The sequence below is a fragment of the Epinephelus fuscoguttatus genome, linkage group LG11 (genome assembly GCF_011397635.1).
Source record: "Epinephelus fuscoguttatus linkage group LG11, E.fuscoguttatus.final_Chr_v1".
NCBI lineage: Eukaryota > Metazoa > Chordata > Actinopteri > Perciformes > Serranidae > Epinephelus > Epinephelus fuscoguttatus.
The window spans coordinates 16,250,559-16,274,266 of NC_064762.1; the positions used below are offsets into that span (position 1 = coordinate 16,250,559).

Consider the following 23,708-nt stretch of genomic DNA (forward strand, 5'->3'; position numbering starts at 1 on the left):
AAGCGATGAGATGACTGATTGCCATGAGTGCTTTTTCTTTTCTTCTGTCAAGTCAGGGTCAGATTCTGTTGAGGGATGTCTTCAGCAGGATGATAGCTTGGCCTTGAAGCTGGATCTTGAAGGACATTAACCATTAGAAGTCCTCCTGCCTGTGCACACACAAATTGTATTGTCTTCCATTTGAAACAGGCTGGTGTTTCTCATGAAAGGCATTTTATCCTGGACGTGGTTTTCTGGTGCTCTGAAAAACAAGAACCTGCACCTGAAGGAAAATATTTAAACTCTAATAAAGCACTGACACTGTCTTTTACCATTATAAAAGAGAGGATACATGGAACTGAAAACAAGGTCAATTATGACTTTCTATTCTGAACTTTGGATCCATTGAGGTTTTATATTTGTAAAACATTCCTCTAGCCAAGAAAAGTGTTTTAATAGTCTGTGACATCATCACAATGTGAAGTCTATGAGCTGAGCGGGAACCTTGTGGGTGATGCCAGCAGGAGACAACACTACTGCACTTATTCAGTGGGTTACATAGTGCGGAAGTAAATCTAGGAGCTAGAAACTTTTTTGGGTGCATGTGCCAGGTGAGCAATTCCATTGGAATGAATAGGCGCCATCTTGGCATCTGGTATCTAGGTATTATAGAGTGCCTCAGGAGGTTCCCTGGTCTTGAAGACTGGGGTTTTTTTGAATGGGTTTTTGGTTAGATGCCTGAAATAAAGTTTGTGGTTAACACAGGCTGAAGAGACTTTTATGTTTTGTTCTATGACATAAAGTATGTCAGTAAATACCCCACTTGTGAGTTTTGAAGCTTAAGTGGCTAAATGAGACTGCAAAACATCATCATGCCGAACAAGGCTTTACAGCGGTGACGTCAAAGTCATGCGACCATGGTGTAGTTCATTTATAGCTTAACATGAGTGTTTACTTCTGGTGATTGCATTTAGGCTTAAAAAAATCATGAAAGTGGTGTTTATTTGTGAGGATTTTTTTTAAAAGTGTATATACTTTATTAATCCCCAGAGGGGAAAGTTAATTTTTTTACTCTGTTGTCAATTACTACACAGGTCAGAAATACACACACGCACACACAGGACCTGTACATGCACTAAGTGGAGATGGGGGCCCTGAGCGGTTCGGGCTTCAGTGCCTTACTCCATATTTGATCCAGCAGGCGCCCCTCCAATTCCCAACCCAAGTCCCTGTGGACTTGGGTTGGGACTACTACTAATATTTTGGTTCCACTGGGGATTGAACCCAGGACCTTCTGCGTGTAAAGCAGACGTGATGACCACTACACTATGGAACCTTTATAAGTTACAAAACCAAACAACATGTGTCATGAAAGTGTGTTTGCTACAGAGTTTATTTTCAGCAATAATCCAATTCAATTCAATAGATCTTTGTTTATCCCAAAGGAAATTCTTGTGCCAGAGAATGCTTCAGATTACAGTAACACAAATTACAGTAACAACAATTAACATTCACAAACCAGTTACAAACAGAGCAACCAGTGGGTTACAGAGGTCAGGGTCACACAATGGGCCTAGTTTTCAAAACAGTAGGGTATCAAGCATCAGTCAAAATATTCAAAATATATAAGACATAAAGTGTTTAGGGAGCAAAAGACAAAAACCAGTGCCTAACGGAGTAACAATAGAAGTAAGATAAGTACAAGAGTTACTAAAAATGGTGGAAAAATGCAGATACACCTGATTAAATACAACCAAAAAATCCAAAAGGCTTTTTGACGAGGGAACCAGGGCGACATTAACGTCTGTATAAAAACCTTGTCCCTGGAGCACTCTATTATAAATCTGTGATTTGCAAGAAACCACCAGGCCTGAACAAAAACAACCAATCAGAGAAGATGTCTGACTTGGTCTGTGAACATGAAAGATAAAGCAAGCTTTTAAATGTCAGTCTCCCTGTGTTAACTTGTGCTATTATCATGTACAGTGTTGTACAGCCTGTGCACCAGCAGTGTATAACATGTATGAGAAAGACCTCCTGGCTCTGATTGGTTGTTCTTACTCAGGTAATGGAGTCTTGTCATTAAATGCCATTAAAAGCACTTCAAGGGGCCAGAGCAATATGATTCTTTCGTATATTATCTGTTTCATGTATACATGATGTAGTGACTGCTTTAGCAAAAGTTATTGATTTTTTTTATTAAAGTTACCTAGTGAACCTTTAATTGAAGTGCTGTATGGAACAATGGAGGGATGCTGAGTGCCTCCTCTGACTTCCAGTTTTGCATATGATACGGCTTTCCAAGCATTTCTCCCAAGATATTGTACGAAAAGTTGTATTTACACTAAGTAAATGTAATTATGTATATGTATAAACGATACAAAGTGATTCTCCAACCATTGGTTTGATAAATTAAAAGATTTTTATTTCTCAAATCGCCCTCCAGATAGCGTCCCGACCCAGAATGCATTTTGACAAGGTCTTTGAAAAAGCGGCGCGGCTAATTCAAGATGGCGGAGATGGACCAGCTGTTAGACGAGAGTGAGTAACAACACAAATTCAAGGAGTTGTGCACTGTAAACACGCAGCGGTCCCATAGTGGTAAAGTAAATATTTGGTGATAAACTACAATCGTTGTCCATGTAATGAATATCGTGAGTTTTGGACGGAGCTCATAAAGTCGTTTTTAGAAGCAAAGAGATACCGGTTTGTCCAAGTCAGCTAACGCTTGTTAGCACGAGAGGCTAACCATAGCTAGTGCTGGAGTTGAGCAAGTTACTTTAGCCCAACTGGGTAAACAAATAACGTTAGCTTAGCTACGAGCTAACGGCTGCTAGCCTTACACCGTAAGCAGCAATAACAAAAGGGCTGCTGTAACGTCTCTGTGCCAAAGTACACACGCTAGCTACTAGCTTTCTGTGTTGCTGGGCTTAGTTTTTTAGTCTTCGGTGACACCTTCCTCATTTTTAGTGTCGGCTATCGCCAGTTAACGTTACATGGTAACGCGTTGTGTACCGTTTTGACAATCTGGTGAGGGGAAACCAGCCAAGTTATTTAGCTGTTAACAACTGTAATAGTCATTTCAGTCGACGTGGACGTAGTTAACGTAACTAAATATTGTCCCCGGGTCGTAACACAGTGTAACGTTAGCTTGTGTAGCTCATTTCGTTGATATGATATGTCCAGCTGATGTTATGTCCGTGCTTGACAGCTCATATTGGGGGTTAAGGCCTAACTGACTGCGCTAGCTATATCTAACTTCAGTTACCCTGCCGGCTGCTGTCAGTGTTTAAAGGACACTCACACAGATGTCAGCGATTTAAAGACGTTTTCTTTGATGGCTAAAATTACCACGTTAACTTAAAACTAAAGATCATTGCTTGATTATTCTTTCAACCACCGTGACATGTTCAGTAAAACATTTACAGCATTTATAGTCTTATGCCATCAGGATGTAACTAGATTGATGTAGCCCTATTTGTCCTCTTCCTCAGGCTCTTCAGCAGAGGCACTTGTCAGTCTAAAAGGTAGGTGGGCTGTAACTGTATATGTATCTGTACATTTGCTTTTGGCACTGTGTGTAAGCACATTGGGAACCACTGGGATTTTTTTTAAAACCTTTTTATTGGGGTTTACATTAATACACAACATATGTATCTAAGACAAATACAGTGACCCTTTATAGTGTGTAGTCAGTGACCAAATACAAGTAGTTTTGTATAGTAGTGGGTACTGGCCATACTAAATCCAAAACAATCACACTTGTACATGAGGGTGTTTGATAGTACTTTAGACATTGCGTCTCTACCCACAAAAACAAAAAGGAGGCATTGCATTGTATATTTAGCTCCCTATGTTTTGCTGTTTTGCCTCTGTTGATTGTTTTTTTTCTGTATTGTGTTTTTGTTGCACAAAAGGAACAAATATATAATATACAAATATATTACAAATATATTTGTAAATATACTCTCATTGTAAAATTTGATGTCTGCAAAATAGCTGTAACAAGGCATGTTTACTTCACCTCTTCTTTTAACAATATTCAGCAAGTGTTTGGGAATTCAGGATGCTAACTTTTAAAGTTTTAAAAGTGAAAATATTATGTAAGATTTCCCCCCCAAAAGCCTCTAGATTTATATCTGTCTGTGTGGAATAGCAGGCCAAAATGCCATCTGAATAGTGACAATAGTTTCTTCATACAGGAAGCATCTTGAAGCTGTCATTGTAAACAAAGACTTTTGAACATATTAAATAAATTTCAGATAGTGTGTACAGTGTCATTCAGCTTTATTGCACATAATTTTTATGGATTGAAATGTAACAATCTCTTTATCTGTGTGGTTTAATTTGATTAATACCAATATCTGGTCTAAATTTCATCTGAATATCTGCACTGGAAATATGTTTATTGAAAACATTTTTGACACGTTAAATAGTCTTTTCCCACACCGTATGTTTTAAAAAGGATTTTCAAGTCATTGCATTCTGTTTATATGTACGTTGTACACAGCGTCCCACCTTGTTTTGGATCGTAGTAAGACATGGCCAATGAACATAATACTGATTTGATATTGTCTGTGTGTTTGTTAGCTTGCACATGCCATAGGTTTCCTGGTTTAAAGCGTTATCTCGCCATAATGGCAAGCTTTTTTGTAGCAACCCCACACTACCTAACATTTGTGGCTGATGTAGTCTCGGATCCAGTCGAACTAATTGTCCCTATAAATTGCTTTCACTGCAGTTTTGTTCCCATATGGACAAACTCCATTTACATCTTCTGTGATATGAGATTAGTTTGAGTCTGATATGTGATAACGTCTATGTCTGACTGGGGGTTGTATTTGATGTCCTTACACTATTGTAAATAAATGCTTTGGGTTTTGTTTTGTAGAAGGCAGTTTGTCCAACACTCTGAATGAAAAGAACAGCTTCCCAAGAGCACACAACACCAGGGGACGCCACTCCTCCCTCACGATGGACACGGTAAGAGAAACTTGTGTATCACAGAGGCTCCATTGCTGCTTCTTCACAATGTTATGAATCCTAAGCTTAAAAACATGAAGTAAAAACTTAGTTATATAACGCAGTAAAAAAAATAAAAAAAAACACAAACCGCAACTTTCAAATTTCCATACAATGGAATAAACGCATCTCAGTCTAGATTACTGCAAGTATTAACGTCATTAAGTAGTACTTACAGGGTTAATTTATTGCATTATATGTGCTCAAAATTTCATCCATTCTCATATGTGATCAGGGCGTGTAACATGTTTTTAAGCTACTACCCTCATATTTACATGTTTTACCTCCATTTGGCTTGTGGATGAAAAACAATCTCAGAAACCTTTTTAATGGTTTGAAAGTCTGTAATGAACAAAGTTGGTGTTGTCGTGCGACATTTATATTTCTAATGTTTGATCTGCAAATTAACGTAGAGACATAGGAGGCTCTTTTAAGTCTTTATTTACTCAACCTGTATTTAGCAAGGAGGTCTCTTGAGATTCGTTATCTCTTTTACAAGAGAGATCTGTTTACATAAAAAATATACAACCTGAGAGGCAAAAGTGTGACTGTTTCAAAGAGGTACAGTCTTCATAGATATGAATGATTAAATGATGTTGTCTGTTACTCAGTAATTAAGGGGTTCTTGTTTGATATGGAACTGTTGTTGTTTATGTTGATTATAAGGTCACACCTTGATGATCTTATCAGCCACAGTGGAGTGTTTTCTTTGCAGTTATCTTTTCCAGCTGAATACTTGAATGTCTCACAGGGTTTCCCACACGTTCATTTATCAGTGGCAGCCCGCCAGGATTTGCCACCACATTTTGATTTTCTATTTTTGGAGCTGGACCGTTCATTAGATGTGCTATTGGAATTTAAGTATGATTCGGGTATTTATTGCATCCACACTCTCGCGGCGCAGAGCGTACTCTGGTGACAGACGTAGTAGCAGAACACTAGGCAGAGTGAAAGTCAAACTTCGGGTCTAAGAGTTTGTTTTCACTCAAAATTAGCTGCATTAATCTGATCTGATCAGCTCTGATTGGACTGACTGATCAGTTATTCATCCCGTGACTCAGAACTTTGCAAACTGCTGCTGAGGGAAAAAAAGAAGAGTTCCACTTATGCTGCGTTTACTGACCTAAAAAACCCCTCCGATTTTAGATTCTAAGATTCTAATTCTGTGTGTAACATAACATAACTTAATTGCTTCATTAAGTCTTTTCACACCAGTGTGGTGTGTGGAAATGCAGATCTAAAAGCAATACGCGGTTCACATGTGAGTGGTCACTATGTGGTCTTGTGTAAGTCTGTCTTTTTATGTTCAATTTTTTGACAAAATAAAGTAGTGATCAGTATTTTTAGAGGTCAGTGGCACAGTCTGGGACCCCTCTGGAAACATTTGTCGCACCAGGTGGTGGTGTAGAAAATACATGGCAGTGTGCTTGAGGTGGATATTTTCATCTCACCAGAAAATTCCTTGTGTCAGATTGGCATGTCCTGCTCTCTCTTGGGTATTAAACGAGAAGCTGACAGTTGGCAACTCTCTTTGCATATGTTTGTTGGAGTACATTCTGAGTATGACTGATGCATATTGCCTGAATCTGGTGTGTATCTGCAGGAGTGCTTTGATTGAACCATGTTTTCTGCATACAGGAGACAATCAGTGTGGTTTGGATTTCTATTTTTCCTACTGCACATTAAATCGATGTCTCTGAAGTGACTAAAGAATAATACACACATAATTGTGCCTGGTATGAAGAGGCTTTCACTCTCAGAGCAGTATTGGCACTTTCCATTAATTGGAATCATTCATTATCTCGTGTCCACATGTCTTTGCAGCCCACACGGAGCTCAAAGAGGAGCCGTTTGTTTCGGGAGGAGGATGAGTCACCCCAGCAGCGTATCCCATCCAGATCCCCTCGGAGGAGCCAAAGGGTCAGCACCACACCACAGGTAAAGAGCACACACCATGAAAGTGATTTATAGCGCTGCAGCGTTACTTTTACTGTACATGTAGTCCTTAAAGTGAGCAAGCACAAAATGGCTCTGTCTAGTTACTTCAGCCTACACAAGCAAAACAGAGAAACCCAGTGATTGGGCTAACCTTTTCTTAGCTTCCTATGTTCAGTGTTTTTATACTTAGTATTCCTGTGGTTTGCTCGCAGTGAGCTTTTAATGTGCAGCAACCACACTTAGTGTTTTTTTGCATTAGCTGTATTTTTTAAGGGGGCAATAACTGCTTCAAAATGCATCAAAACAAAGTGTATCAGAAAACAATGAGGCTGCTGATTTGAAAGATGAAAGGAACAGACTGATGTACGAATAAACCTCGACTCCATACTGCTGCCTCTCCTTTGTTAAACAGGAGCTTCAAAGCCAGTGAGATAAACATAGCAAGGCTTTTAAAAACGTTGCTGTCTCGCTTGTCATCTGCTTGACCCTGCAAGAGTTGGACCACTGAAGTTAAAATGATTTCATAGCTCTGGTGGAAGAATACAAGAGAATATGTGCGGGATAACCCTCCTTAAGATGTTTAATTTAGTGTATTTGTTTTGTTTCTTAATACCTATGTTCCTTGTATGTTAATTGACTGTTTTATGATGTTTTTCTTACAGAAATTCTCTAACGTGGTGACACCAGATAAGAAGGCATCCCAGAAAATAGGGCTGAGACTAAGAAACCTCCTTAAGCTACCCAAAGCTCACAAATGGTGCATCTACGAATGGTTCTATTCCAATATTGACAGGTAGCGTCCCGCTTTCACCTTCAGAAGACAGCAATTATTTTTTAAAGATTGTGATAAATTCAGAGATGCTTTAACAATGTTTGAGCTTTATGGTTGTCTGAAATTAAATTGAATGTGGTGAAATGTTTGTGGGACAATGTTGTCTTAACTAAGTTGTGTATTATTTTCTTTTCCAGACCTCTCTTTGAGGGTGACAATGAATTCTGCCTGTGTCTCAAGGAGACTTTTCCCAACCTGAAAACAAGAAAGTTGACAAGGGTCGAGTGGGGAACAATCAGGAGACTGATGGGGAAGCCTCGACGGTATGCTGGAATCTCTGAAGCCTCAAAATTTTAACATAACGTTTTTGTCATCATTTATGTGAAACAGTCCTTAATTAAGTCCTTAAGACTTAAAATAAATTCTCCAACCCTGTGCTTTGTTGTCCCATCCAGGTGTTCATCAGCATTCTTTGCTGAGGAGCGGACAGCGCTGAGGCAGAAGAGGCAGAAGATGCGTCTGCTGCAGCAAAGAAAACTGTCTGATGTCTCAAACTGCAAAGATCTTCCAGATGAAATCCCTCTGCCACTCATCATAGGAACCAAAGTCACTGGTAAGATGGCTGACAACATGTCACAGAGACAGTTGTGTTTAAATGTTACAAGGTTATTATCATTGCAGTTAGATGACCTGCAGAGCACCCCAGTTTGCATGTATAGTATTTCTTTGATGTCCTACCCCTCAAAAAAAACTGCCAAATCCAACAGAAGGGTACCGCCACAACTTTTCTCTGTGGGAACGGAAAAAATGCATACCAAACTGAACTGTACTGTACTGCTCGGTGGAAGTGGGGCTTACATGTGTAGTTTGACTGATATGGAAATTTATTCGCCATAGCACAAGTAAGGAGGTTCCATACTAATCTGAACAATAGCCCCTTTTCCAACAACATTTCCAGGAACTTTTTTTACCAGGAATTTATTTACCTGGGTAAAATAATTCCTGGTAGTCTGTGTGGTAAAGTGAAAATTTAATCAAATCAGGCTGATGACATAGATGATTCGGCGTGTGCCCTGTATTTGGCTCCGCCACCTTGGCTGGTTACATGCTGCCGTAGAGAGTTGGGGCTGTTTGTCTCAGCCAGCAGCTAAGTTTAAAAGTATTTTAAGATGAGTGTCAAACTAAGTTAGTCTACATACAGACAGCTGTCATTTGAGCTTTAAGTTTCAAGTTTATTCACAGCTGCAGCTGCACACACATCAGCACCAGGGTATACCAAAGTATACCCCACGACATGTGAAAAGGGGCACCCAATAGAAGCTACTTAAAGCTTATTGGGAGGGGGCTTATTAGTAACAATTCACTATCAGCTGAACTAGCGTGTTGTCCTTGTGTAAGACATAATGTTCGTGTCAGTGGATGAGAGACTGTGGACGGAGCATATTGAATATTGCTGTCTGCATGGTTACGTGTTCATGCTTACTGAACACATGTATTGATAAAGTATTGGCTTCTTCCCGCTAAGGATTAATGTCACTTACAGTAACAAGTGTAGCTGCCATCACCTCAAGTCATTTTCAAGTTATTTTCACTTTGTTTCCACCGCGGCCGCTCAGCTGTTCACCGGTTACCGTGTCGTATAGGTGTGTGTGTGTGTGTGTGTGTGGAGGAGTTCAGTGCCGGCACAAAAGAACTGTTAGCGCTTATCAATACTACGGTCTCTGATAATTTAGCCCCGGGGCTAATTTAGTACCAGGTGACGGTACCCATCTTTAATCAAAACCTGTAGCCTGTAGAAATGAAATAAAGTTTGCAGCGGCTGCCCGTGCCAGGAAGTGCGGAACGCTGCAAGTGTGAGTCCACCAATCAGCATTCCTCGGCACACAGCCCCGCCTCTCAAGAATTCCCGGTAATCTGAAAAGTTCTACCCCCCTACTAGGTACTTTTTCAGGGAAAGTTTGGCAAGGCTTTTCAAAAGCCCAGGTAAATGAGAAAAGTTCCTGCAATGGAAAAGGGGCTATTGTTATTAGTGCAAATTCTGATTTTGTTTGTTTTCGTTCAACAGCTCGACTCCGAGGCGTCCATGATGGGTTGTTCACAGGGCAGATCGATGCAGTGGACACCAGTGCTGCCACCTATCGTGTCACCTTTGACCGCAGTGGTCTGGGAACACACACTGTGCCTGACTACGAAGTCCTGGTAAGTATACAGAACACATAACGACTTTATTTTCTCTTTATAATGCAATGTCATACACTTTCAAAACACAAAGATGTTCTGAAGCTGTAATAATACGTTGTTAAACAGCTGGGGATGATTGTGTTTTCCAGAGCAATGAGCCCAATGAGACCATGCCCATTTCAGCCTTCGCCCAGAAGCATCGGATAACACGCTACATGCAGAACCTCATGACTCCTCCTCGAGGCCCTTACCCGTCCGCTACCACTCCCGTCCTTATGGTACTGTGAACTTACATCTAATGACAGATATACATGTGCTGCGTCATCACACTTGTTCCTGGTGTCTCACAGTTGTCAGTGATATTTGGTAGTGGTTTAAATCTGCCTGTTGTCTGTGAGCACACCTGTCTATTGCAACAGATACTTGGACAGGCAGCCAGTAAGTTTGAGGTGGTTTTGGGCTGTAATTGTATTGATGCAAAAGCATGTTTAACTGTGTGTCAGTGGTGGGATTTAATGAATAAGAACAGTTCAGGTATTGTCACATTGAATCAAGTCATCATAAAAAAACTGTGAATCAGTTTGAGCTTTAACATGATCAGTTTAAACTTTAAACAGTAGGAATCATACTGCAACTCTTGTTGAATCTTCTGAATCTCTTCCACTGTACAGCTTATAAAGACAAATGACTTCATTGTCCATTTTGTCCAACAGGACAATGACCCTCTTATCAACCAGTCACCATGGAGAAACAAACTGCCCGGTGCTGAGGGAGATACTCTGGGAGGATTTCCTGTCAAGTTCCTCGTCCAAGTGGTAAATGGAATACTAAAATCTGACACCCTAAAACTTTTCAAGGCTTTGTTTTAACAAATTGTCTCTTTTTTTTTTTTTTTTTTCATGACTAGACAAGGCTGTCGAAGATCCTCATGATCAAGAAAGAGCACATCAAACACTTGAAGGAAATGAACACAGAGGCAGAGAAACTGGTACAGTCATCATCATTTAATAATAGATTTATTATTTATACATTTAATAATTTAACAAAAAAGTTGCTTCAGAACTTTTTAAATGTTTTCTGAGATGCATGTATCAAGTCTAATTAAAACTGTGATCATGTTTTTGTGTTTCAGAAGTCGTACTCGATGCCCATTGACCTCGACTTCCAGAAGCGATATGCAACCACAGTGCTTGAGCTCGAACAGCTCAATAAAGATCTCAATAAGGTGCTTCATGAAGTTCAGCAGTTCTGCTGTGAGGTAAAGTAGATACACTTCACTCCCATTACTAATTATTGTCCCTGAGGCCTGATAGACTAAGAAGTAAGATGCTATGACTATCTTGACCAATTTGAATAAAACAGTGCCTTGTTTAAGATGCGAATCCCCAATTTGTCCGTCCAGCTCGCTCCAGATCAGGGCATGGTTCCAGCTGACCATCCCACAGAGCTGCGGCGGCGTTGTGAAGACGAAGCCCAGCAGATGGTGCAGCTGAGCAACTCACTGAAGGACGGACAGCAGAGTGTGACTAACCCCAGCCTCACACACCTCGTATCCCGCCTCACTGCTCTGCTGCTACAGATCAAGGTAAGGGACATGTGTAAGGGATATGCTCAGCTGCGTTCATTCCTGCTCACACATTTTCTAAGGGCCAGTGTTCACGTCGTGTTTTTGTTCTCAGCGCCGGTATCTTTTTTCAATTATTCCCAGTGAGGAGAGAGCATACAGTACAGGCCAAAAGTTTGGACACACCTTCTCATTCAATGCGTTTTCTTTATTTTCATGACTATTTACATTGTAGATTCTCACTGAAGGCATCAAAACTATGAATGAACACATGTGGAGTTATGTACTTAACAAAAAAAGGTGAAATAACTGAAAACATGTTTTATATTCTAGTTTCTTCAAAATAGCCACCCTTTGCTCTGATTACTGCTTTGCACACTCTTGGCATTCTCTCCATGAGCTTCAAGAGGTAGTCACCTGAAATGGTTTCCACTTCACAGGTGTGCCTTATCAGGGTTAATTAGTGGAATTTCTTGCTTTATCAATGGGGTTGGGACCATCAGTTGTGTTGTGCAGAAGTCAGGTTAATACACAGCCGACAGCCCTATTGGACAACTGTTAAAATTCATATTATGGCAAGAACCAATCAGCTAACTAAAGAAAAACGAGTGGCCATCATTACTTTAAGAAATGAAGGTCAGTCAGTCCGGAAAACCATCAAGCGCTACAACGAAACTGGCACACATGAGGACCGACCCAGGAAAGGAAGACCAAGAGTCACCTCTGCTTCTGAGGATAAGTTCATCCGAGTCACCAGTCTCAGAAATCGCAAGTTAACAGCAGCTCAGATCAGAGACCAGATGAATGCCACACAGAGTTCTAGCAGCAGACCCATCTCTAGAACAACTGTTAAGAGGAGACTGCGCGAATCAGGCCTTCATGGTCAAATAGCTGCTAGGAAACCACTGCTAAGGAGAGGCAACAAGCAGAAGAGATTTGTTTGGGCCAAGAAACACAAGGAATGGACATTAGACCAGTGGAAATCTGTGCTTTGGTCTGATGAGTCCAAATTTGAGATCTTTGGTTCCAACCGCCGTGTCTTTGTGAGACGCAGAAAAGGTGAACGGATGGATTCCACATGCCTGGTTCCCACTGTGAAGCATGGAGGAGGAGGTGTGATGGTGTGGGGGTGTTTTGCTGGTGACACTGTTGGGGATTTATTCAAAATTGAAGGCACACTGAACCAGCATGGCTACCACAGCATCCTGCAGCGACACGCCATCCCATCCGGTTTGCGTTTAGTTGGACGATCATTTATTTTTCAACAGGACAATGACCCCAAACACACCTCCAAGCTGTGTAAGGGCTATTTGACCAAGAAGGAGAGTGATGGAGTGCTGCGGCAGATGACCTGGCCTCCACAGTCACCGGACCTGAACCCAATCGAGATGGTTTGAGGTGAGCTGGACCGCAGAGTGAAGGCAAAGGGGCCAACAAGTGCTAAACACCTCTGGGAACTCCTTCAAGACTGTTGGAAAACCATTTCAGGTGACTACCTCTTGAAGCTCATGGAGAGAATGCCAAGAGTGTGCAAAGCAGTAATCAGAGCAAAGGGTGGCTATTTTGAAGAAACTAGAATATAAAACATGTTTTCAGTTATTTCACCTTTTTTGTTAAGTACATAACTCCACATGTGTTCATTCATAGTTTTGATGCCTTCAGTGAGAATCTACAATGTAAATAGTCATGAAAATAAAGAAAACGCATTGAATGAGAAGGTGTGTCCAAACTTTTGGCCTGTACTGTATGTGGCTGCCAAGAAATAAAGTGCTACACCTAGCGTCTTTTTTCAGAGTGCTTGGCCTTTTTTGTGCGTCCCCTCTGAGAGCTTCCAGTTGAAAATCTCAAGCCCATTTGTGAGAGCACAACAGGTGACGGACACTGTAGGTTTCCAGTGATTGTTGTACATCTATCACTGTACTGTGGAGCTTGCCGTTAACTGTGTAATCAGCTGTCTGTTAATGTATTGTTACATTCGCTATGTAGCTGATGTTAATGTCAAGACGTTCTTGTCATAGAAACAAAACCCAAGTGCAGCGTGTCATTAAAAAAAAAGCATGGGGGACACCTCTTTATGAAGCACTGGTATGAGGCACTCCCCTGTGCCCCACCCCTTTTTCTACAGGAAAAAAAAGATGCTATGTGGACCCCGTCCCTAACTCATGGCAGATTTATTTGTGATGATGTATTGACAGTGAGGTTAGCACAAATTTGGCATCAATGTCAATGCTTTAATAAGTCTGTTGTGAACTTTCTTTAACAGCTTTTGTACGTTCACACTGAAGAATATTTGAATAATAAACCAGTACTTTGAAATTCTTTTCATTGCTCATTTTTGTGTGTTTTTTCCAGTGTCTGGCAGATGGAGGAGACCTGAACTCGTTTGAGTTTAAATCTCTGACAGACTCCCTTAATGACATCAAGGCATCAATTGATCCCTCCAATCTCAGGTAAAAAAAAAAAAAAAAAAAGCAGGGTTTCTAACTACACTTCCTTAAGCCCAGTTCAGACCACAGATTCACAACGAGGCAAAATCATTTTAGAATGCTGAAGAGAAAAGTTGCAGCGCAGTGAACTGGCCCGTCTCAGCTTGACTCAAGCCAGCTGATTCCTGCTGCTTTCCATTTACCTCGGAAGTGTGATTTAGGAATTACGTCACACCTGAGATGTCAGGGAACCAAGATGTTAGTGATACCAGTTCTAGTCAGGTCAGCCATTGTTGGTAATACCAGTTGATAACAACAGATTACACTCTACTTTGTGCACACAAATACTGTAGCAACATGTCCACAGAGAAAAGTTGGATAATTCTGTGTGTATGATTGTTTTAATGAGACACAAATAAGACTGTAAGACTTTAAAGACCGTGTATTACTACAGCTTCTACTACTGTTGACGCGCAGATCAACCATCTTAGATTTTGAGATTGGAGTTGGTGAGGTTCCTCAGACTTTTCAAGTTGGACTTCAGTGTGAGTTCTAAAATTGAAGTTCCTGACTGGAAACTCAGAAATTCCGATTTCCCAGTGGAAATGGAACGCACCGTCAGCTTGTAAGTAAGCTGGTCAAGTCAGGTACAAACTGTCAGCAGACGGCGTGTTCGTTCACTTGCTGCAGCATTCTCTGACAACAGCCCTCCTTCCCTGTTGAGCCTGTCTTCTTTACAGCCCTACAGCTGTTGACACACGTCAGCTCCATCTTCATGGTGTATTGGTGTCGGGTGGTGGGTCGCTGCTGCTGGCTGTTTGAGCACATGTCTCACACACACACACACACACACACAGAAAAAACAAAGTGCTCAGTCGTTACTTGTGCTTTAAGAGCTGTCAGTTAGCACCAAAGTACAGAGAGATGTTGCTATGGAGACGATACACTGTCTCATCTTGTTACATTGGTGCAAACTGGTAGGTTTTAAGAACGTTGCAAGTAGTTGCAAGTTCCATCGCATCTCGTTGGGAATCATTGGTCTGAAGTGGGCTTAAGTCACACTACACGAAACAATAGAAGGGATGGTTCATAGTTTTTTTTTAATCTGTGTCAGTGGCATACCTACAGAGTCCTTAAGGGGACATGGGGGAGAAGAAAGATAGATGGTTGTAAACAAAGAAGATAAATACTTGGTGTTTTCCTGAGAAATATTTTGAGTTTCCATGCACACGTCCTGTAGCAGCGCAACATGCAGACGGCTTAGATAAGGTGAATATAGATCTGCGAGATCTGCGATTGTGGTGATTGTTTAATACCCTATTAAACAGACTATTCAAATACCAGCGAGGTGACTGTCATAGCTCTGAAACAGCTGTGCCACCCTTAACCCTTAACGAACTGAAAGCTTCAGCCTACTTCAGGAAATGCCTGGATGGTTCGTCTAGGCCAGTGGTTCCCAACTGGTGTTATCATAGTCCAAAAGTGGGTCGCAGGTCCTTTTGAAATCAACTGCAGTTGACTTGCAAACGTGTCAAGTTGGAAAAAATGTATTTGATGTACAGTGAATTTCCGGCACAGAGCTTTCACTTTGAAGTGCTGTTCCTGCGAGTGACTAGCAGACAGCTGCTTGACACAGACGGCAAACCAGCTCGACGTCATGGCCAAATGCACTTACGATGGTGAATATATTGAACTGTGTGGACTTTGAACAAATGAGTAAGGAGAAATCTGGCTCCTGTAGCTAGACCAGTTGGGAATCACTGATCTAGGCTATACTCACCTTCACCAAGGCCTTTGCATGTTGCACTGCTGCATGAGGTACACATGGAGACTCAAAATATTTCTTAGGGGAATACACATGTCTAATTCAACTTTATTTTAGTATTATCCAAGTCAGCATCACTACTAGTCACTATTAAGTCAGGCTCCAAGTACTGAACATTTCTCATACTGTGGTCCTTTTTGTGTTTCTAGTTGCTTTCAGAATAACGTCGAGATCCACGTGGCACACATCCAGAGCGGCCTTAGTCAGCTGGGCAATCTGCACGCATTCTCTGCCAACAACACCAATGCAGTCTGAGCACCTGCACCACCCACACCACACACAGGTGCATGCACACGCAGAGGTGCGGTCCGTTCATATCGTCTTTTGAGATGGTGCTTCCAGCTGAACTGGTACAAGACTGCGAATACAACAAGCTCACGTGGATGATGTGGATCACCACCGTACAATCTGAATTTGGATGTCCCAGCGTAACAACTCAGAGTTCTGCCCCGGACCCCTGATGCTTCCTGCTGAAGGGAGGGAGGATGTCATAAGTATTTTACCCACCCATTTTATTGTGTGAAAATGTTGGTGCACCCCGTCAAACACAAATCTGAAAGAACCTTTTAGCTATCCCCACAAATCCACATCTCTAAACTCTCAATGGTTATTTATTGGTTCCACGTGCCAAACATTGATTCTTACAGTTTTTATAGTTCATATTTATTTATTTTTGAGTAGGTGTGTATGGTTATGAAACAATATTTTGCTATCTCTAAAGTTTCCCCCCCTTCCCTGTAAGTGTTGTTGTTCTGTTGCTCCACTGATGGTAAGCACAGGGAGGCTAAAGAATGTTTTATAAAATTGTTTATTGTAGATAATTGTACAATATCTCTGATTATTAGGACTGTCGTCAACATTTCTGCTGTGTATTCAGAAATGGCTTTTGTAATTTTGTGTGCACTGAAAAGAGATTTTGGTATTTTTATAAAGGAGAACTCTGGGGTTTTGATGCCTTTTACTCCCTAAGACGATCTTAGCATTTCCAGATTTGGCATGGCTGTTGCTGCGACCCCCTCTCCCCTACACTAAGCCTGCATCACTGATGTAAGCCCGACATATTCAACTCACCAGTTTTTTCCTAGAGAATCTCCTTTTTCAGTTTTGTAAAGTTGTATATGAGAGTGCCTCAGGGCAGTTGTATATAAATGTTTCCGTCTTTTTATATTAAACATAATATTGCAAAGCAGCATTTGGTCTTGTAGTTTTTAGTCTTTATTAACAGACAGTTTTCTTTCTTTACAATCAACAGTTTTATTACTATTTTACAATAAATACAAATGTTCCTTTTACTGCCTCTTATAATACATCACATAAAGCCGCCAAAACCAGCCATGGCCTCGTTTTCCCAGTCTGAGTCAGAGTCAGTGAAGTCCTGAGCCTCCGTGGCATGGATCGGGGAGAAGTGACTGAACCTGTCCCCTACTGCCCTCACATGTGGATACTGGATTTGGCATCCGTTATCCTTCGGTGAAGACCTGCTGAAGTTCTTCTGCGTGGGGATGGGAGGAATCACAACCTTCATCTCTGGCCCGATGGTCTTGTTTGGTGGGAAGTTGTCATATTCCACCAGAACCTTTGCACCCTGGTTGGCGCTCATGTTGGCTTCCATTTTGAGTTGATGCTCGTTCTCTTTGGGATACAGATGGATGTTACAGCACGGGACGTTGACGCTCAGCTCGCGCCGTTGTGTCTGCCCAGGCTTCACTCTGGTTCCCTCCTTGTCGTAGATGCAGGAGACGGCCGTGTGTTCATAGCTGCTGGATTTGGTGGGCATACTGGTTCTGTGAGGGTCGTCTGTGTTTTGGTGTAGTGTAGGTCTGAAACTGTCCTCCAGTCCGAAACCTGCTATCCTGTGTGCCTCGGCTCCATGATTGTTGTCATATACTGGAAGAGAAAAGGAGAGTGAAGCAGTTAGTTCTGAAACAAGAGAAATATGCTACTCTCATTCCCTACACTAAAGAGAGGAGTAGTTCTGAAGCAACATATGTAAACTAAAATGACTTCAAATCATGTGTTAGTGATTTCAAGGGCAACACCAACCAACCAAAAAAAAAAATAAAAAAATCAATTGATTTTTAGAAGTCTCTCCTGCCATGTAAGCCATTTGGGCCACAGGGCATCATGTGACTGTGTAATTTCACTTGGTGACATCACAAATTTGAGTGTAAGCACTCTAGTTTTGGATTTGGGAGAAAGTTGTTCATGTTTACTAAGATGTTAGACTATCTTAGACCCTAGCAATAACATGTATGAATTTTGGAAATTGGCATAACTCCCCTTTAAAGCAGATATTTCTGCAGCAAATTGCCATATTCATCATCTAATGTGGCCTGAAGGACTTGAATTATTTTTGTGAGTAGATAAGGACTGAGCACTTAATGCGTGAGTGACAAAAAATAAGTGTAACTGGGCCCACAACAAAAACCTTTTACTGTAATAACTACCTTTCTCTGGGCCCATCCTGCTCTGGAGCTGGCTGAAGGGGCCAGCTGCTGGCGGGTTGGCGACCTTCATGGACACCGATGAGCCAACCTGGCGACGTGACTTGGCCCTTCTGTTCTGGAACCATACCTGAAATGTGAGGACAGGACAGTTGAACAATTTGCAATAACTTTGATGTTTTAAAATTTAAAACAAATTTAAAAAACATTGCACATGTTGAGACTTCTTCAATGAAACTTGACATTACCTGAATTCTGGACTCGGGCAGGCCGGTCAGAGCCTCCAGTCTCTCTCGCAGGTAGATGTCAGGATATTTAGTGTCTGAGTAAACTTTCTCCAACACCTCGATCTGCTGCTGGGTGAAGTTGGTCCTCTTTCTCCTGTGGGTCAGGATTGCCACACATTTATCCGCCCTCGGTGCAGAGTTTGCAGAGTTGAAGTAGTTTGCAACATCTGTGGATCCATAATCTGTGAAGATAAATAAAGAACGTTTAGTAAAAGTAGACTAGAAGTCTAACGTGCTTGTGCGTAATGCGTAAATTACGCACAGCTGCAAAGCCGTTTTTTACTGTAACCAGTGGTTAAAGCTGCTTCACAGTTTGTTTGCGAGTTATTCTCTTGCTGCCAGTCACCCACCTGAGTTCCCCATGCTGTTAATCTGCAGAGGTCCGTCATGATACATCTGGAAATGATTCAGATCCCCAACGCGCATATTCCCATGAACAGAAGACATGATCCTCGACCTCTTACTTCCAGCGACTGACTGAGTTTGATACCTGCGTGTCTCTGGGGTTAAATCCCCCCGCGATCAAAGGTGATGCTGCCTGTACGTGTGAATGGGTGAACCATCGGTGCCGGCTGGCACTGCAGCGGCCGCGCACTGACTTCAGACGTCTGCAGGCCGCCGGAGGTGTGAAGGCATCACACCTGGGACGGTGGAGCGGCCGCATGTCTCTTTAAGGGGTTTTTAATGGAATCTGCATGCGCAATACACATCGGCAGTGAAAACATTTATCCGCTTTGGAATGGATGAAGCAATAACGGACCTGTAGCCTTCAAAGAGGGACAGTCGGAAACTACCATTTCCTCAACGGGTTAGAGCCTCACAGGGGCTGCAGTGTGTGGCTTGATAACATTTTTCTGCTGTATCTAATAAACTCCAGTCAAAAGTCATATTCCTTTGCAAAAGATTGTGAGCATAGGCTTTATTTCAACAACTGTTTGTTGGAGCAATTCAGCAAGAATATACACTCTGTTGTGTGGCCAGTGTCCTATGGTCTCTATGCATTAGGTATTTGTGTACATAATGAAGTATATATGATGATAAAGATGATATATTTTGAGTATATCTTATTAGTAAAGCAGGAAGACAATACATAAATATATAAACTTTTAAATAACATAAAGGATATGCCATTCAAATTGTATTGAAGCCGTGTATTGTTGACTGTGATTCTGCAACTAGACAGGGTTGTATATTTTTCCCATTGTTGATAGAGGTTTTTCTTCTATGGGTTAGATGATAAAAAAAAAAAGTGTGATAAGATAAGATAGAAACCTTGAGTTTGAATTAATTGAAAAACATAGGTTGTGTTTCATAAAGATGCAGGTCTTCAGAGGATCTGCTCCTGAGTACTGATGTATGTAGGAAATGATGCTTCCTGTCCCCTTTCAGTGGCAACAAAGTTAATCTCAATACACAAACCTCAGTTCAAAAGTATCCAGGAGTGGGTGCTTGTTATTGAATGGGTCACCTTTATTTGTTTCAGAGGGGGGGGGTCAAGTCAAGAGGTCAAGTAGCAGCACAGACAGACTAATTTGTTCATACATATTTGGACATGAATGAGTTTTAATGATCACAGGTATTTTTTTAAACACAATATTTTATTTAATTTGTTAGAACAGGGTGTAAAATGGAAAAAAAAACACATGGCAGAAGAGATAGATATGTTTAAATCACACATTATACAGAAATATCAGAGCCAGAATAAACTGCACTGACCAGGAAGTACTCAAGGCAGAGCTACAACACTCAGAGAGAGACATTACCCTACATTTCCTATGTCAGAGTGAAACTTTGTACATGTGTGGACAATTAAAAGCACAATTTATGCTCCATATTTAATTACTTTGGGCGTGGGGTGACATTTTGCAATATGAAGTGTTTGTCATGCTGCATCCTGATTTATATGATTCATGGGGTGCAGCTGGTTTAAGTCATGTGGAGCAGACTGTATGAAGTTAGTGTTAAACATCATGTTTCTGATGGAGACTTGTAGCAAAAAAACACTAAAGATTTTCTCTTGTCTAGTTGATCTCTGTGGGAAAATGACTTGACAGCCATTGTGTCACTTCAGATCCACAGCAGCACTTATTGATCTCTGTACTTGTCGTCAAAGACATTCACAGTTCACAGGCTGCTTTGTCTGAGGGCCCTAATTGGGTATTGCCGGCGTGCACAGACCAGATTGCTATGCTAAAATCAGGCTGTTGAAGTTCCTGATCTTTTGTAAAAGGAAAGCAATGACATGTTTTCTGAAAGAGCTGATAAATGAGCAGCAAATGCCTCGTACATTCATCTGTGGCCACAAAGCTCGGGACCAGTGAAAAATATGTCAGAAATGAAAGAGCTGTGCAGTTTGAATGCATCCAGCATTCTTATAATGATAACACACCTTTGCTTTTAGTGTTTGTATAGTCATCATTTTCAGCTTGGCAGCCCTTGATAGAAATTTGACATTTTAATTAGACTAAAAGAATGTAGCTCAGTCATGCTGATATATTGTAGTAAACAGACTGCACTTTCAAACATCAAACAGTGAAAACACATGGGGATTTGTACCGGCCATTTCCAGTTGGCAGCTGCCTCAGTAGACACAAACAAAAGCACATTCACACCTTGTAAGTCTGACCACTGTGTAACCCACAGTTCGACCTAACCACTATACATTTAACCTGCAGACAGACAGGTAAATTATCCTCACAGGTTTGCAGGTATATGTTAAAATGTCAGCTGTATTATGGGCCTTTGTTATGAGCTTGGTCTTTGTGTATTTGAGGGATGTTTTAAGGTGCTATGTATACGCCTGTAGCGTAAAGAAACATATTATTACAAGCTGTAGGTGACTGTGATGATTGTCATTGTGTAGGCTACATATCCTCCAAACACGTGTTACTGCACTAATGTGTATTAATATTAGAGCTGGATCATAAATCACCCAGCTGATATATTGACAATTGATATTAAATTATTGCAGATAAATTAGCATTGGTATGTCCACTAGAGAGCACTGACAAATTTATTTTTCAGCTTTAACAATCCATTTTAATGGATCCTTAATTCTGGTGCTTATATAAAAGAAAAGGACTGTCTACCAATATATTACTGTAATATCTAAAGTCTCAAATATACGTATTTGTTATCTGCTTTTAAAATACAATATTTGATATGCTATAATTCATATTTACTAAAAGAAATAAATAGAAATTTGTCCATTCCCACCCATTTCACTAAGAGGCTAAATTGCAGCCATAATACGTTTAAAAGCTGAACTGTTTTTCCCAAATATTTGGTGTCCCTAAACTTATTTATGTAAAATAAAAATCAGAGAATAATACATTATACATAACATTTTAAGAACAGATTGAACTTTTGAATGTTTTTTTTTTTTTAATATGTTTTATGTAATATATTTACTATTGCATTTAGGTATTTATGTGTTCTTTGTGTCATCTGGCTGCAAGAAAAAAATCCCCTCATGGACAATAAAGCTTCACCTACATTTAAAAGACAATGAGATTTTCAGTATTCTCAAGATGTTTCTTTGTGTGTGTGTGTGTGTGTGTGTGTATATCTGAACTGAGTGACCTGTTATATTATTTCTAAATCATTTTTCGGTCATCATATCCGTGGGTGGATTATAAAGCAATGGGTTCCTGGGCACAGCTTTGCAAAAGCCCCCACCACGTCTCCTACACAGGAACAAGACACGCAGACTGGTGGTGGTTTTGCCTCTATTTTTTTGTTTTGCTTCTTTTTGAAGTTGTTATGGATCTTTTGTGGTCTTTTTTTTGTGTCTCCTTGTTTTTTTCCCATGTCTTTTTGATATAATAGTGTGTCCTTTTTGGTCACCTCATGTGTCTCTGTGGCTCATTCACATCATTTTGTGGACTGTGAGGCCCCTGTCATTTGGTGCCCCTTGGCCTGTGCCCAGTAAGCCTGTTCAGTAATCCATCCATGGTCATGTTTAACACCGACATAATTTTTTGGCTTCTTCAGCACTTTTATTTTTGTCTAAAAAACAATATCCTATTATTAAAAGTAGATGGACATGATATATGTGTGATTACACTTACGACTGTTGCCAGGAGTATTACAGCACAACAATAATCTACTAAAATAATTGTTAGATCTCATTGCTTTTTAATATTATGTATACATACTGTACTGACATATAGAATATAGAATAACATTAAAGGTCACAATGAGAAAATGTCCAAAGTCCGGCCACCTGTAGACCAATTTTAAACAGCTCGCAGCTCGAAATATACTCTATGTTTTCTGTTCACCTCACAATGACAGAACTATTGTAGAGTTTGTAGACATGCACCAAGTAGGAACTATACAGGCAGAGGCAATGTGTTTTCATAAACACAAAGATGGTACACAGACAAACAAATGGTTGCCGAGCAGCAGACATTTCCTGCTAAGTCGTATGGGTGTAAATAACAGGTTGAACCACAATATGATATTGTATTGATTCTTAGGTCAACAATATGATATTTCTAAAGAAGGTGTGCCTCCACAGAAATGATGACACAGACGTACCATGGGAAAAAATATGGGCTTAATTCAGAGATGGCTGTTTTCACTTTGCATCAATGTTATTGGATGGTTGATCATTGAATCAGTGTATCAGTCCAGATCAATGGATCGTTACATGCGTACTAGGGAGCAGACATGGCCACAGCAAAAAAGTGTAAAGTCGACAGTGAGGGCCGCCACTTTCATGAGCGGTGGAAAGTCAAATACTTTTTCAGTGAAATATGAAAAACAGTTGGATAAAGTTAATTTATATGTGATCTTAATGCTTTTTAATAACCCATATGATGAAACAAGCAGAGATCATATTTCTCCTGTTTTAGCTTCTCTGCACTGGCTCCCTGTAAAATCCAGAATTGAATTTAAAATCCTACTGTTAACTTATAAAGCTCTAAATGGTCAGGCTCCGTCATATCTTAGAGAGCTCATAGTGCCATATTATCCCACCAGCACACTGCGCTCTGAGAATGCAGGGTTACTCGTGGTCCCTAAAGTCCCCAAAAGTAGATCATGAGCCAGAGCCTTCAGCTATCAGGTTCCTCTCCTGTGGAATCATCTTCCTGTTACGGTCCGGGAGGCAGACACCGTCTCCACATTTAAGACTAGACTCAAGACTTTCCTCTTTGATAAAGCTTATAGTTAGGGCTGGCTCAGGCTTGCCTTGTACCAGCCCCTAGTTAGGCTGACTTAGGCCTAGTCTGCCGGAGGACCCCCCTATAATACACTGGGCACCT

General features: G+C 40.8%; 2 protein-coding genes and 1 non-coding gene across 4 annotated transcripts; 1 reads left to right on the plus strand and 2 right to left on the minus strand.

Annotated features, from left to right (window-relative positions):
• Positions 1-1,242: 1,242 nt before the first annotated feature.
• Positions 1,243-1,315, minus strand: trnav-uac (transfer RNA valine (anticodon UAC)). Its single transcript has one exon. It is a non-coding gene; the product is annotated as a tRNA-Val (tRNA).
• Positions 1,316-2,468: 1,153 nt separating this feature from the next.
• On the plus strand, positions 2,469-16,885 carry lin9 (lin-9 DREAM MuvB core complex component). 2 transcript variants are annotated; one of them, XM_049590802.1, is made up of 15 exons: positions 2,469-2,520; positions 3,474-3,506; positions 4,871-4,962; positions 6,826-6,939; positions 7,602-7,732; positions 7,909-8,034; positions 8,167-8,324; positions 9,777-9,910; positions 10,042-10,170; positions 10,606-10,707; positions 10,800-10,880; positions 11,025-11,150; positions 11,295-11,477; positions 13,809-13,906; positions 15,857-16,885. In XM_049590802.1, exons 1-15 carry the CDS (start codon positions 2,490-2,492, stop codon positions 15,960-15,962), a joined length of 1,644 nt encoding a protein of 547 aa, XP_049446759.1. In that variant the 5' UTR covers positions 2,469-2,489; the 3' UTR covers positions 15,963-16,885. The 2 variants fall into 2 exon arrangements, with proteins under 2 accessions (XP_049446759.1, XP_049446758.1); XM_049590801.1 differs by having other exon boundaries at positions 2,495-2,585.
• Positions 16,886-17,016: 131 nt separating this feature from the next.
• Positions 17,017-18,885, minus strand: mixl1 (Mix paired-like homeobox). Its single transcript, XM_049590216.1, has 4 exons — positions 18,789-18,885; positions 18,400-18,620; positions 18,155-18,281; positions 17,017-17,594 (listed from the first exon to the last, which is right to left on the minus strand). Exons 1-4 carry the CDS (start codon positions 18,883-18,885, stop codon positions 17,017-17,019), a joined length of 1,023 nt encoding a protein of 340 aa, XP_049446173.1.
• Between the last annotated feature and the right edge of the window lie 4,823 nt (positions 18,886-23,708).